The sequence below is a fragment of the Limulus polyphemus genome, unplaced genomic scaffold (assembly GCF_000517525.1).
Source record: "Limulus polyphemus unplaced genomic scaffold, Limulus_polyphemus-2.1.2 Scaffold946, whole genome shotgun sequence".
NCBI lineage: Eukaryota > Metazoa > Arthropoda > Merostomata > Xiphosura > Limulidae > Limulus > Limulus polyphemus.
The window spans coordinates 253,608-267,073 of record NW_013666556.1 but is presented as its reverse complement, the minus strand read 5'-3'; the positions used below and the strand labels follow the sequence as shown (position 1 = coordinate 267,073).

General features: G+C 33.3%; 1 protein-coding gene across 3 annotated transcripts in view; it reads left to right on the top strand.

The window, feature by feature from the left end:
* Positions 1 to 13,466, top strand: part of LOC106461374 (wiskott-Aldrich syndrome protein family member 3-like) — a 45,116-nt gene that overhangs the window by 18,080 nt on the left and 13,570 nt on the right. For 2 of the 3 annotated variants that reach the window (XM_022388320.1, XM_022388321.1), the window contains exons 4-6: positions 384 to 498; positions 5,151 to 5,177; positions 5,414 to 6,557. In XM_022388320.1, coding sequence (XP_022244028.1) covers positions 384 to 498; positions 5,151 to 5,177; positions 5,414 to 6,557 — 1,286 coding nt within the window. The remainder of the gene's footprint in view (positions 1 to 383; positions 499 to 5,150; positions 5,178 to 5,413; positions 6,558 to 13,466) is intronic. The other variant, XM_013921191.2, reaches the window with a different exon arrangement.

Here is a 13,466-nt window from a genome sequence, read left to right as displayed (position 1 = left end):
TAGTTCATCACTGGTAGTTATTTTTATGTAAACAAAGAAACAATGGTACAGTATATTTAAATTTAAGCATAGTGTATAGAATTCAGGAAAAAAATATGAAGATATTTTATTTTTAGAACTTCAAATATGGATGATTGATAAAAGTTGTGAGTTATCATTAACATTTATGCTTTTACCTATCATAATTTTTATTGGTAAATCAAAACAACATTGTATAAAGCTGTATGCTTGAATACAGTATCAAACATCTGTTGTACATTGTATGTGTTGTATAGTTGAATAGTTGTGTTAAAATAGTTCAAAGTTATGAATCAGTACAATTTTGAAAAATTTAGTAAAAAGCTTCTTTTTATTTTTACTGTGAAATCACTTTTTCTTTAAAGGGAGGATGGAAAAGATGGTCTGAAGTTCTATACTGACCCAAATTATTTTTTTGACCTCTGGCGACAAGAAATGTTGAAGGACACAGAAAGGATAATGCTTGATAAAGGCAAAAAAGTAAGTGTATTGTTATTTCTTTTTGTCATTTTATAGTTTTCACACAAAAAAAAATTCTTAAAGTATTATTTGGGTCAGTATTTAAACATGTACTAATATGAGTATATTGTATGTCAAATAACCTTATTTCTGTCTTATATAAAGGAAAACATTAACCATCCACAACTGGAGTAGTTTTTCAGACATCTTAAGTTGCCAATGAACCAGTTAGGATGTATTTGCTCAACTTTTGTGTATGAGTGATGCCTATATTATAAACTTTGTAGAATAGTGTATCTGTAAAATATTAGAGCACCCTTCAGTACTTCGTCATCAAATGTATCTGTAAACTGCTAGAAAACCCTGCATTATATGATCTTTAAAATTATTTGTGAATCCTGCAGTATATAATTATTAGCTGTGTTTGTAAACTATTAGTAAACCCTACAGTATATAATTATCAGCTGTGTCTGTAAACTATTAGTAAACTTTACAGTATATAATTATCAGGTGATTTGTATTTAAAATTTCAAAAGGCATCACGTATTTATGTCTTCTTCTCTGTTACATATGGTAAAATAGTACATTGTAAAATTGATTAGTCTAGGAATATCTAAAGATTACTAATAATTTTTTCTGTTACATTTTTAGATTTAGTAAGTCTATATTTTGTGTGTTTTATGTTGTTGTCAACAACGTCTGTAATGAGAGCTTATGTGGCTGATCTGATTTACAATATACAAAGGCTTAGCTGAATGCTATTATGTAAACACTCCTTGCTGGAAACATATATTAAGCTAGTAAAGAATAATATGATTAAAAAAAATGATCTGGTTTACTGTGATGTAATGTCTTACATTGCTACTTAATGCTATGCCCTGTTAACCATTGAAAGTGCTCTATACCCTAAGTCAACAATCTTTGACAAGCTATATGCACATAACAACAAATTCACACATTCTCAATCCCTGTAATTGTATTCAGTGAAAAGTCCAAAGTTTAATCTGTACATACTTAGGCCTGTATTGCATTAAAATTGTATTTATAAATAAAAGTGCAACCTATGTATACCTTGTGTATATACATACGTTACAGTCATTTATGAACAGTTTGAGCATACAGTGTGAGATGAGACACCACTCTTGTATGTGGTCTTCACTTGAGCATTTGCTACATTTCATGTATTTTTGTGACAAGCAGAATAATTAGGGCTATGATGGCTTTCTATTTTTTTTTCAAATGTTTGTTAAGTTGTGTTTTTCTGGATGACAAGTCACACATTACAATGTGTTTTTACCTTAAGGGTAAAAAAAGCAGAAATGCCAAAAAAACTCAGAATATCTTACACACATTGATACATCAGTTGCATAATACATTTGTTAACAAAATGTTGATATGGATAGAAACATGTGGTGATGTAAATTTGATGGATGGTAAGCAATATTTTATATAAATTATAAAACAACAGGATGCATGAAGAGTACTTAAAGAAAAAAGGTTAACTGGTGAGTAAAATGTATTTTGCTGTTTTTATATTACTTACAAAGTTTTATCTTAATCTTTTTAGGTTTTAACTTTAACTAATTAAACATTTTTTGAACAATAGCAATTCATTTCAAGTTTAAATTTTAAAACTTTTTTTGGGAGAGGTCCTTGGTCCCCACCAGTGGGAGGAGCCCATTTCCACTCCCTCCCTCTCTCCTATGCAAGTCAAATTTAAACCTAGCTACAACTCTGGTAATCATGTCCAAAATCATTGATATAAAGAAAATAAGGCTTATTTAGAACTTTTTAGTAATAGATTTAACATCTAGTGATAGAAATCCTTAACCCAGTTTTCATCAATTTTGCAGTAATTCTGGAGGATTTAATTTCTCACATTGACTTTTGTTTTTGATACATATCACTGTTCTGGCTGGTTTTGAAGATCATTTGAAGTTGGCAATGCTATATATATTATGTTCACAATTCTATAGAAAAATAAAATTAGTTGGGTATTTTTATTTAGGACTGACAAAAATAATAACAGTATAAACCTCTGCTGCTATTGCTTCAGTTTGTTTTTAAGGACATTCATGACAATGAAATTAATCATCTCTTTAAAGATGAATTTGTACTCCCTCAAAACTGTAATAAACATAGTTTGTAATTATCTATGAGTTTATCACTTAAAATTTAGGGTATATTCATTAATTCGGTCATTATATATTAAGCCTAACAGAATTGGTCTTTGCTGAGAGAAAATGTCAGCAATTGGAAACTATATAATTTCAGTATATAAAATGAATAATATAGGGTTGTGTAACTTCTAATATTAATATTATATTCCTTCAAGCTTTTAGCTTCTAGGCTTTGATGCTTAGTGGAAGTTACAGTTAACAATTAATATGTAGATCATAAACGAAAATGGAGAACTTTGGAACACAAGAAATAATTTTCTAAAGCTGTTTATTCACTTGAGTACATCATCACATCTATGGATTAATGTGGTTTTGTTGTATGTAATTACACTTATTCCTGTAACTAAAGCTACTGGTAGCTATGTTCAGGTAGTGTACTCATGAGCATCATGTGTAGTGCTGTGTGATAACTCAATTAATTGATACAGTTTGATTATTTGTGATTATCAGTTACACCAATTAGTATCACGTAAAATAATTGATTAATCAAAATTCAAATGATTAATGTCCCAAAATAATCAACTAATCAAAATCAGTGTTTTCAGTTACTCCAACTAGCTAAGTTGGAGTAACTGAAAACACTAATTTTGATTAGTTGATTATTTTGACATTATGATTTCTTATTATTATTCTCAGTTAATTTGGAGTTGTTCAGCTAAATCACTTAATATCACAACTCACAAAATTAGTGTTTCAGATTATTACTATTTCTGGTTATTCCAACTATCCAAGTCTTGTGAGAATAATCGATTAGTTGAAAGTAATTCATTAATGAGCCCAATAATTAATCATATATCAAATTCCATTAATCACCCAGCTGTGTCCAACAGTAAATAATTATTACTTTAACACAAATTCTGAACCTGAAGTTTATCTAAAATAAATGTTCCACTGAGTTTTTAAGAAAGTTATTTTGCCCCTGCATTAGGAAGTCAGTGAAGTGCCCACATGTATGATCTCTCATAGCTTAGATCCTTACATAATCTCCTACCTTTAAAATAAGCTTAAATTCAATAAGGAGTTTTAATTGACACATTGATGAAGCATTTGTTATATAATTATTCTTTGACTCGTACTTGTTTTACATCAGACCAAAGTAACACAATATTGAATAAGAGTATTTGGATAGAGTTTATCAGAGATGGCTCTCTGTTTCATGGTAGTTTTAGAAACAAATTTCTAATATTTCTCACCAGCTGTTAAAACCCTCAGAACTGAGGTATTTCTTGTTTCATGGATATCATCTCAAGTATGAAATGCTAGTTCCTACCAGTTTGTTATTCTCTAGCCTAAAAAAACAGACAGATGGGAAGATTACTTCTGTTCTGGCAACTCCTTTAAGTGAGTTGGCTCCAAACATACTGACTCTGTCTTTCCTTTGAAATAAACCAGCAAAGCTGTGTAGGGGCCACTGACACATGGGCAATATAATGTCTCCATATCAACTGTCCAGGCTGTTGCAAATAATAAATGAAGAGGACATTCCATTCATTCTTCTTAGCATGGACACAACACAGAAGGTAACAGTTATGGGTTATAAGTTTGTACCTATTTGGCATAGAGGTGAGTGCTATGGGCTACTTTCTATGGTGGAAGGAATCCTTGCATTCCATTGATCAATTACTGCTTGACTTTAGCTAGGAAGTCCCCAGCCAGTAAGATGCTGATCCATCATGGTCTACCATTTGGTATGTGGGGCTAGACCAAAATGCTTGAGCCTGGAATACTTATCTATTCATGTTTCTTTTTTTAAAATTGGGAACAGAATGTTCCCTGTTGTTGATTCTGAATTCTGTGTGATATGTTTTAATATTTTTCAGTGACATGAGTTTAGCATTTACTGAATTGAAAAATACAGAAAACTTATCAGAAGTTTCATTTTATTGTTTTTAATTATTCAGACTTAATATTTCATGCATGACCAATATGCTTGTTTTTACAGAAAGAGAAACATCTGTATTTCGTGGATGTCATAGAAATTAAAGAAATAATACAATATATAAGCAATATTTTTTTAAAGATTTTATTGAAATACGGTGCCTACAAGTACTGTTCAAATATAACTGTATCACAAAAAGTTCAACTGTGGCTCAAAGAAATCCACTGTAAAACTTGATAGATTTAAACATAACAAATTTTATTTTATCTTTAATAATTATAAGTCAGTGGTTTGAACCTTGCTCTGTTCTTGTAAAACTTGATCTTTAAAAAAAAAGAAGTAAATATGCTAGAAGTTAATTTCTGGCTTGGTTAATTTTACTGTTAGATTTGACAAAACATGTTGAAAAACACTAAAGTACTGTGCTCTAAAACCATAAAAAAAAAGTAAATCATGATCACTTCTGAATAACATATGAGACTTAGTATTTACATGTAGTTCATTTACACGTAAGTGTAATAAATTCAAAAAACAAATTTGTTGCTATAGTTATTTGTTCAAAAGAAGCTTTTGAAGTCTAATGACACTAACAGTGTGTCTTGTAATGTTCTTAGCAAGCACATGGAAAGGATGGAATTGAGGTAAGTAGAAACAGTACTTGTGTTAATATTGTGCATCTATGACTATAGAAAATTTCAACTTCATTTTCAAGACTATAGAAACAACAAGTCTAAATATTTTAAGCTCATATATGTTTTTTAACATCTGTTTTGTTTTAGAAATTAGGAAGCAGTATATCCTGTTTCAATCTGACATAATTTATATCTTGTCATGTACATGTATTGTAATATGCAGCATGGTTTACCATTTATTACAGCCACACAGACCACGCCCTGACGGAAAACGGCATAAGAAAGTTCGCCAGCCTCACAACACCAGGGAGAAGTATCGACAAATGGCAACAGCTCATGAGTTTATAGATAAAACTGCAAACCATTCTCAGATTGATTATGGTGATTTTGTTATTAGCCAGACAAGCATATCACAAGATGGCTCAAATCATGGGTACCCAGTGCGACCAAGTAGCTTGGAAATCCATCCTTATGTTTCCGGACAAGAACAGGGTATTGAAAGTCCTACCCATCTTTACCCCCCACCACCACCAGCATATACTGAGCATCCTCAATTACCACAACAACAATATGCTCCTCCACCTCCTTACAGTGTTACATATCCAGAATATGAACCCTCAACCAATAATACATCTACAAGACAAGTCAGCCGTATTAGTACCATGAGACCTTCTCAGCCACCACCAGCACCACCTGTGTGTGGCTCTCTAAGTTCAAGTGGGATTTCTACACCATCTGTTTCTGAAGGCAGTACACCATCTAGTGGTGCTGGCAGGCATAGAGTGTCAAGTCAGTCCAGGGAAAATCTACCCCCTCCTCCTCCTCCTCCACCAGAGGGTGTTCTGAACAATGGTGAATCAGTAGAATCTGTGGTTCAAAATGTTTTACAAGACCAAGAAATTGGAGCTCTTAATATTCAGACGCCTGCATGTAACAATCTCCAGCCTTTAGGATCACCCCAAAGTGCACTCACTCACCATCCACAATTAGTGAATCACATAAATTCTCAAACACTTGAGCATGCATCTATTCCTGAATGTCAAACAGAAAGTCTTGACCTTCCACCTCCTCCACCAACCCCAACACTTCACACAGTTGAGAATCAGATAACAGCATTACCTCCTCCACCATCACCGCCAGTCATAAATGGAGGAGAGACCCTACCACCACCTCCTCCCCCTCTTCCCACTGTCAATGATCTCTCTCTAACAAATGGAGAGGTTTTGTCTATAGCAAACAGAGTGCCAGAAGTAGTATCATTGTCATCTGAGTCTACTAGCACAACCTCTAGCAATAGTAAAGCTGGTGAAGGTCAACAAGTGAAAGCTAAACTAGCTCCTAAAGCACAGTCAGATGGTAGAAGTGATCTATTAGCTGCCATCAGAGAAGGTAGAAAATGTTTTTTTAATCTGTCAGTTTAACTCAGAGAATGTTGTTGAACAGTTATCAAAATACTCAAATATCCAATATGATTGTTTTTTATGTAAACTATCACAAATGTTTTAAAAAATGTTTGCGATAAACAGATTTAGCATTACATGTTGCTGGTATAGTGTACAGAAAGCTAGTTGTCACAGGAAATTCAAATCATCACTGAACACAAGTATATGACAAGCCACTTGAAAAATCATCAAGTTTGGGTTTAAGGCTTTGACTAAAATCTTGGAGTACAATCATCATATATAGCAAAAACCTCAGTGCATTTTTCATTACAGACATGTTAGAAAGTTAAACTAAGGATAAGAAGAGAGCATTCATTCAGTTCTCTGTTTTAGATGTTAGTATATCACCATTATTATCAGTTATTTGCGTACAGACTTCAGTATGTAAATACAAAAATTCATGTTTAAGTAAGTGTTTTAAAGAATATATTACAGTAGCTTTTATTTTCAGGAAGTCTTAGAAAACACCAGTGTTAATGTTTCCAAGGAAAGACTCACAATTAGACTAATTGAATTAATTATATTATGTATATGTAATATTCAAAAACACCGTAAAACCTCATCAAGAGACACTGCACAATTTCGATGTCTTCTAGTGTTTTATTACTATAGTGAATTGAAATACAGGTTTTGCCAGCAAAATAGAATAATGTACATGTTGTACTGGGAACAGTAATACAAAATGAGATGGTAGACTCACTCTACGGGATTTTTTTCCAATTGGTTTAAACAAAAGTATGGATAATGTTTTTCAGATATCTTAATTGCAACAATTGAGGATTTACAGTAACAGGCATATTATAATACTTTGTGCTATTTACTTCAATAAGTTTCTCATACAATTTTCAACAGAATTTTGGGAGCTTTTATTTCTAGACTGCAAACATTTGGATATCCTTAACAGGAGAGACTATTCTTTTTTAATTTAAACCATTTCAATTTGAAGTGGATGTTTTTACAATTCATTTAAAAAGTACTCTAAAAGTGAAGTTCATATAGTAAGTAAACGATTTTGTTATAGGTGTTCTATACGTATTGTTCGTAAAGTAATAGTTGATCCTGAGATGAATGGTATAAAGGTAACTCATACATTATGTTATATCTTTCTGCAAAATTAGTTTTGAGTTCTAGTAAAATTAGAGAAAGAATAAACACAGAGTTTTACAGGCTAGTCACCATGTAGCCTAAAAAAAGTAAGTAAGCTTACCTGCTATATAAAAGCTGTTGAAATATTAATGTTTTTAATTACTAAAACCTGGCTTCATTCAAATATAGACAGTGCACCCTTTGTATTACTTTGTATGAGTTGAAGCAGTACTACTCTGAATCTCTCAAAGTTTAAATACAATGAACCATACAGAATTAATATTTTAAACTGTATTTTAATCTTCACTTTGTACTATTTATATCACTCAAAAGACTATTGTATTATCTCACTTAATATATTTATATATATTTTAAGTCTGAAAATTGATCATCTTTCTCAGAGAGTAATACTAAGAGTTAATTCCTTTTTTGTTTTTTAAGAATAACCTTTAGATTCCATGCAACCATTGGAACTTTTTTCTTTGTAACTAATTATGGTTATTTTGATGGCAATCCTGTAGATTCCACTGCAAGAAGTTTCTGTATCATATATCTTGATCAGTTTTCTACAAACTTTCCACTATATGTGTATATTGGTTTCAAAGAATATGATAAAGCAGACCAAAGAGACAAAATCTACTTGAGCTGATTGGGGGAGGGAAAGGGCTTGACAAATATGTAATTAAGTGGGAGTGCTTGTAAGCCTTCAATTATTTTAAATCCTCATTTATTAGTTTATTATCTTCTAAATAATATCAATAGGATAGCTTCATCACAATGACTTAATTCTAAGATGGAGTATTCTCTTTTTATAATTTAGCCTTTGCTTTGTAGATCATTTTAAGGTATTGTTTTAATCCCATTTTTGTTTACTAAATGCTTTGCTACGTGAGGCTTGCATTTCCATAGAGATTATTGAAAGCTTCATTTCTTGGCAAGGGTTGTGACGTAATTCTACAAACATAAGTCTAATATATATATTGTTGTATTGCACTGTCAAAGCTCAAGAATTTGCAGTAAATGAAACATATAGGTGCTAAACATGTTGGTTATTGTATCACAGTACACATGAGCTTTGGTGCCATTTCTTTAGCATACAATTCATTTTTATAAAGTGCAATTAACTTCTCACTCTGTATATGTATAAAAACATCTATATAAATGCATAAAAGACATTAAATGTCATGTCAAATATATACAAGCAATTAAAAGTTATATGCATTATGGTTAAAATTTTGAGTATGTTAATATGACTATTATTATAACTTGCTAACAAGTGTAATAGCTTGTATTGGTTTATGAAGTGGCATTACAGATTGTTATGAATGTAGAGAATAAAAAAATATTTTTGAATGATAATATTAAAAGATAATGTCTTGTTTTGGTGAATAACTATATGTTGATTATTTGTTGTTAGTGTTTATGATTTTGCTAACAAATGTAGAATCAATTATGTCAGGGAGTTAAATTATTAAGACTGATAAATGTGTTCTTACCTTTTATCTATGATATATCTTATTTTAGGAAGTGATTTGTCCATATCATAAGCCATCATCCAGTCAGAATCTTTCCACAACCTAACCATAATGTATATAAACTTTGTAGATCCTTGACATGTAATTAAATGTTTTTGCATAGTGCAAGTAATATTGCTATAATTCAGTCTGACATCTGGACTGTTAGATAATTTTTTTTGGGGGGGTGTATAGAATTTTGAACATTTTTACTTTATGTTGTTGAGTTTTTGTTCTCTTATCTTTCCTGAGATGGAAAAGTTGTTTTCATTTTTGAGATTTTTAGTTATTAATTTTTTTTTTGCTTTTTTCTTAATTTTGTTAATGTTGTCCCAGAAAATATTCTTCCTTGGGTCTATGAATATTTCAGAATTGAAGATCTAAAAAATTAAATCTTTATACTTAACACAGTTTAACCTAGTGTGATGTTGAGGATTTTGTAATCTCAAGTATAATGAGGGTTCTTCATATGTGAATTTCTCATATTAAACTTAGTGCTTTTCTCAACCTATATTGAATATATCTTGTAATATTCATCATTTATTTCAACACTGAAGAACCTTTTGACAGAGAATTGTGACTAACATTCCATTAGCATCTTTACATGTACCTGGACTGAGAATATTCTATTCAGTTTGCAAGCTTGTCAGCCAGATGCTAGCTTGGTATATACTCTGATTTACACGTTCAGTAAGAACCAACTGTGTTAGTGGAAGGATTTGCATGAGTTGCATCTTGCATGGAAAGGGTTCCTTTGTGAGGTCATTAAAATTTCCACATCAAGAGGATGCAAGTGAATTGCTCTCTGATGTTGAAGCTAGGTGAATCTACAGTCAATGGTTTGAAGGGATGCTTCACAAAGAATTTGAAACCCTCAGTAGCTGAGGTAAATACCTTTTCCATTCTTCCCTAGATGTCTCTTTCACTCTGCAATTGAACTGAGATGTTGTATCAGATCCAGTAAAGGTATGGAAGAAAGGGAGTGCACTGGACTTTTCTTCGCAAAGTTCAAGGCAGATGGAGTTAATATAGTAGTACCTGAAATTCTTTCTTTTTCCAAAAGCTATGCAGAGCTGTACAGCAGGATGCTACTTTGTCAGGTCAAAAAATATACCCACCAGGATTACAACAACACATACGTTCACTGTGCTGACCATAATAGTCTTTGCCCCTTTTGCACAGCATTGGCATCATGAAAACACATTCTAGTATCAGCCTTGATGTGATTGGTTGCTAGCATTTGCTTGCTGTTGCATTTTGATACAATTGATTGTCCTGAGGTGATATAGACTTCTTTTCCTCCTGGATAATCACAGGCAGTTACATCTTCTGTCAACAGTGGTAATAGCTCTTCTTTGTTGCTTGGGTCCTGCAGAAATGCAACAAAGTTTATGGGTATTTTTTTCTCAGGAGAAACATTTCTCCTTAGCCCTTTCCTTCTCTTCTCACTTGTGGCCTCTTTTAAGTTGTCTTCCTTGTGTATGTCCCATATGACATCTATTGGTTTACAGCCCTGTAGTTGATGATTGGTCCAAGGTATGAAGTTTCTAGCACTACTCACCAAATGTTGAAGCATCACCCCTGAAAAGCACATGTAGTACAGTAGGACCATTAAATGCTTCTACACCAAAATGCACTGGGGCTTCTTGATGGAAGAGATCTAATAACTTTGATTTGTAGCTTGGCAGGTGAAGTTTTCTGTGCTGACTCTGAGATGGTGGCCAAGGATGATTTTCATGCAAGAAGAACTTGTCTAAATCCCCATCACAAAACTTGATATGAATAGCTGGATGAAGAGACTGCAGTCGTTCTTGATATGTTCCATCTGCTGCTTCATCTCAAATTTGTCTTTTGTTTTGGGATGCTTTGAAGATGTGGAAGTTATTCCTCTGGATTGGCTCATTTATTTACACAGTCCTTTCCACAATAATGTCCTTTAGACACTTAGTATTCTTTGTGGTAACTGCTGCTTCCATGCTGAAAAATGTGCTTATCATATTCTTGTCAACTCAGTCATAGGTATTGAGGGCCATAAGTTCATGTGTTTCTTCAGCAAAAGGGTTGCCCATCCATTCAGTTGTGGTACAGAGTTTATTGACTTATGATTGCTGAGTTGAAAGCCCTTGTTCATGTCTTCTAAAATCAATGGAGTTATCTGTAGAATACTGTCTTTTAAACTCTGCCAGTAGCCTTGTCTGCTGTGGACCTGACATAATCCATCATTTCAATGCTGCTGGGTTCTCATCAGTCATACTGCTCCACCAGAATCCTTTACCTTTGCATTGTTCTGTTCATGTAATTGGTCCAGTGGTATAGCAAAAACTTCTTTTGTATCTTAGGGAAGGCCAAGAGAAGCTGAAGCACACATCTAATGCCATCAGGAATAGTCTTGATGTCCCAAACATACATAACAGGAGTTGTGTTGCACTCCTATTGGTGGAGAGCTGCTGCATGATCATTTGCATGTGGATATGCAGAAGCAGGAGGTGTAAGGCTAGTGGCGAGCATTGAAAATTTGTGCCGATAGAGGGCAGTACTAATCGATTAAAGCCATTTTGTGAGAGGGTAGTGTGAACATTCAGGTGAACATAAATAGGATGTGAAAGTTCATGGTTCTTTGTGTGGTGCAACTTACAGGCTATTTGAGTATGTTGCTTGGAATTAAAGAATATCAAGTGGCAGATTGTAAGGCAGGCCTAGAAGATGCAATACTCCGATCTTTGATGTTGCTGCTGTAGAGAAGTGTAGATACTAAAGAAATCCTGAACAAACATCTTTCTCACTGTTTTTACTACACCATCCATGGAGAGAACTTCTTCATCAGTCACTTGATACCACTGCCAACTTTAAAGTTTGTTGAAGCCCTTTGTTAAACTCAAGGAGAGTATTCTAACCATCAGAATGCTCCTGACAGTTGGTGGGAAAGTGTGCAAGAAGCTGATTCTTAAGCCTTGATTTGTTGAATGTCTTTCTGAAACCAAGAACAGGAATTTGCTGTTCATACAATTTATAGATCTTGGAGAATTTGAAAATGTAAGATCCCTCTTCAGTCTCATCCTTGATATAAGAAATCAGCTTAGCAAACAAAAAAGCAGGTAGCTTGTTTCTTTTTCCATCTTTGTCTCCATCATTTGGGCTGTAATATAGATAGATAACCCTCAATCTTGGATCAGAGTAATATGGGTAGCTTGTTTCTTTTTCTATCTTTGTATCCATCTTTTGGGCTGTAATATAGATAGATAACCCTCAATCTTGGATCTGAGTAATATGGGTAGCTTGTTTCTTTTTTCCATCTTTGTCTCCATCCTTTGGCCTGTAATATAGATAGAGAACCCTCAATCTTGGATCTGAGTAATATGGGTAGCTTGTTTCTTTTTTCCATCTTTGTCTCCTGAGCAGGTTCCTTCTTACTGCGTAGCGCTCATTTTTGTGTGCGTATTTACCTGTTACACATATTTTTTGAAGAAAACTGGAAATTATGTGACAAATTGTCTACTTGTTTTTGAAAAGGTATCAGATTTACAGTTTTAGCCTTGTGTTAACAATTTCTCTATCACGTCTGGATAAACAGTGTATGTGTGATGGTTACTCCATATTATTGAATATAATACAGCTGTGCTTTTTGGCCTGTGCCTTGTCTCTCTGTATGTGCTAGATGAAGATGTTTGAATTTTGCAAGTTCTAATCACTTGTCATTTCTACATGCCTTGTGATTATAGTGCTTTTGACCATGTTGTCTATGAATTTCTTCCTTTGGAGTGAAAAGGGATCCACATCTGCCCACAGAATATAATAGGATATGCTGTTCATTGCCTGCTTAGCATGAACAACTGCTTTGTATTTGTTGGGCGTTCTGGAATTTTATCTTTTTGCACTAAACGTCTCTTCATGGCCTTTGACCAAGCAGATTGGTTTAAGCGATTTCGTTTCACTAGTGGAAATGCTGTCCTGTGTCTAGTATATTTCTATAAATATATTGGACAAAGTATTTCTAGTTAGTTGAGTTATTCTTCCTTCAGTGTGTTATGAATGAAAGACATGGTTCCTACTGTTGCTGTTTGAAGCTCTCCCACGTGTTTTCTGTTCTTACTTCGATCATTGGATTCTTGATCCTCTTGAATGTAGGACTCTTTTAGCACCCATGATGCGAGTCAGTGTATGGAATAAACTGTGTTATAAATAACTCTTCACTTCTCGTATCTTTTCTCTGAAATGTGGGATTCTTATAGCATATGTGATGTGAATAGGTCTGTGCA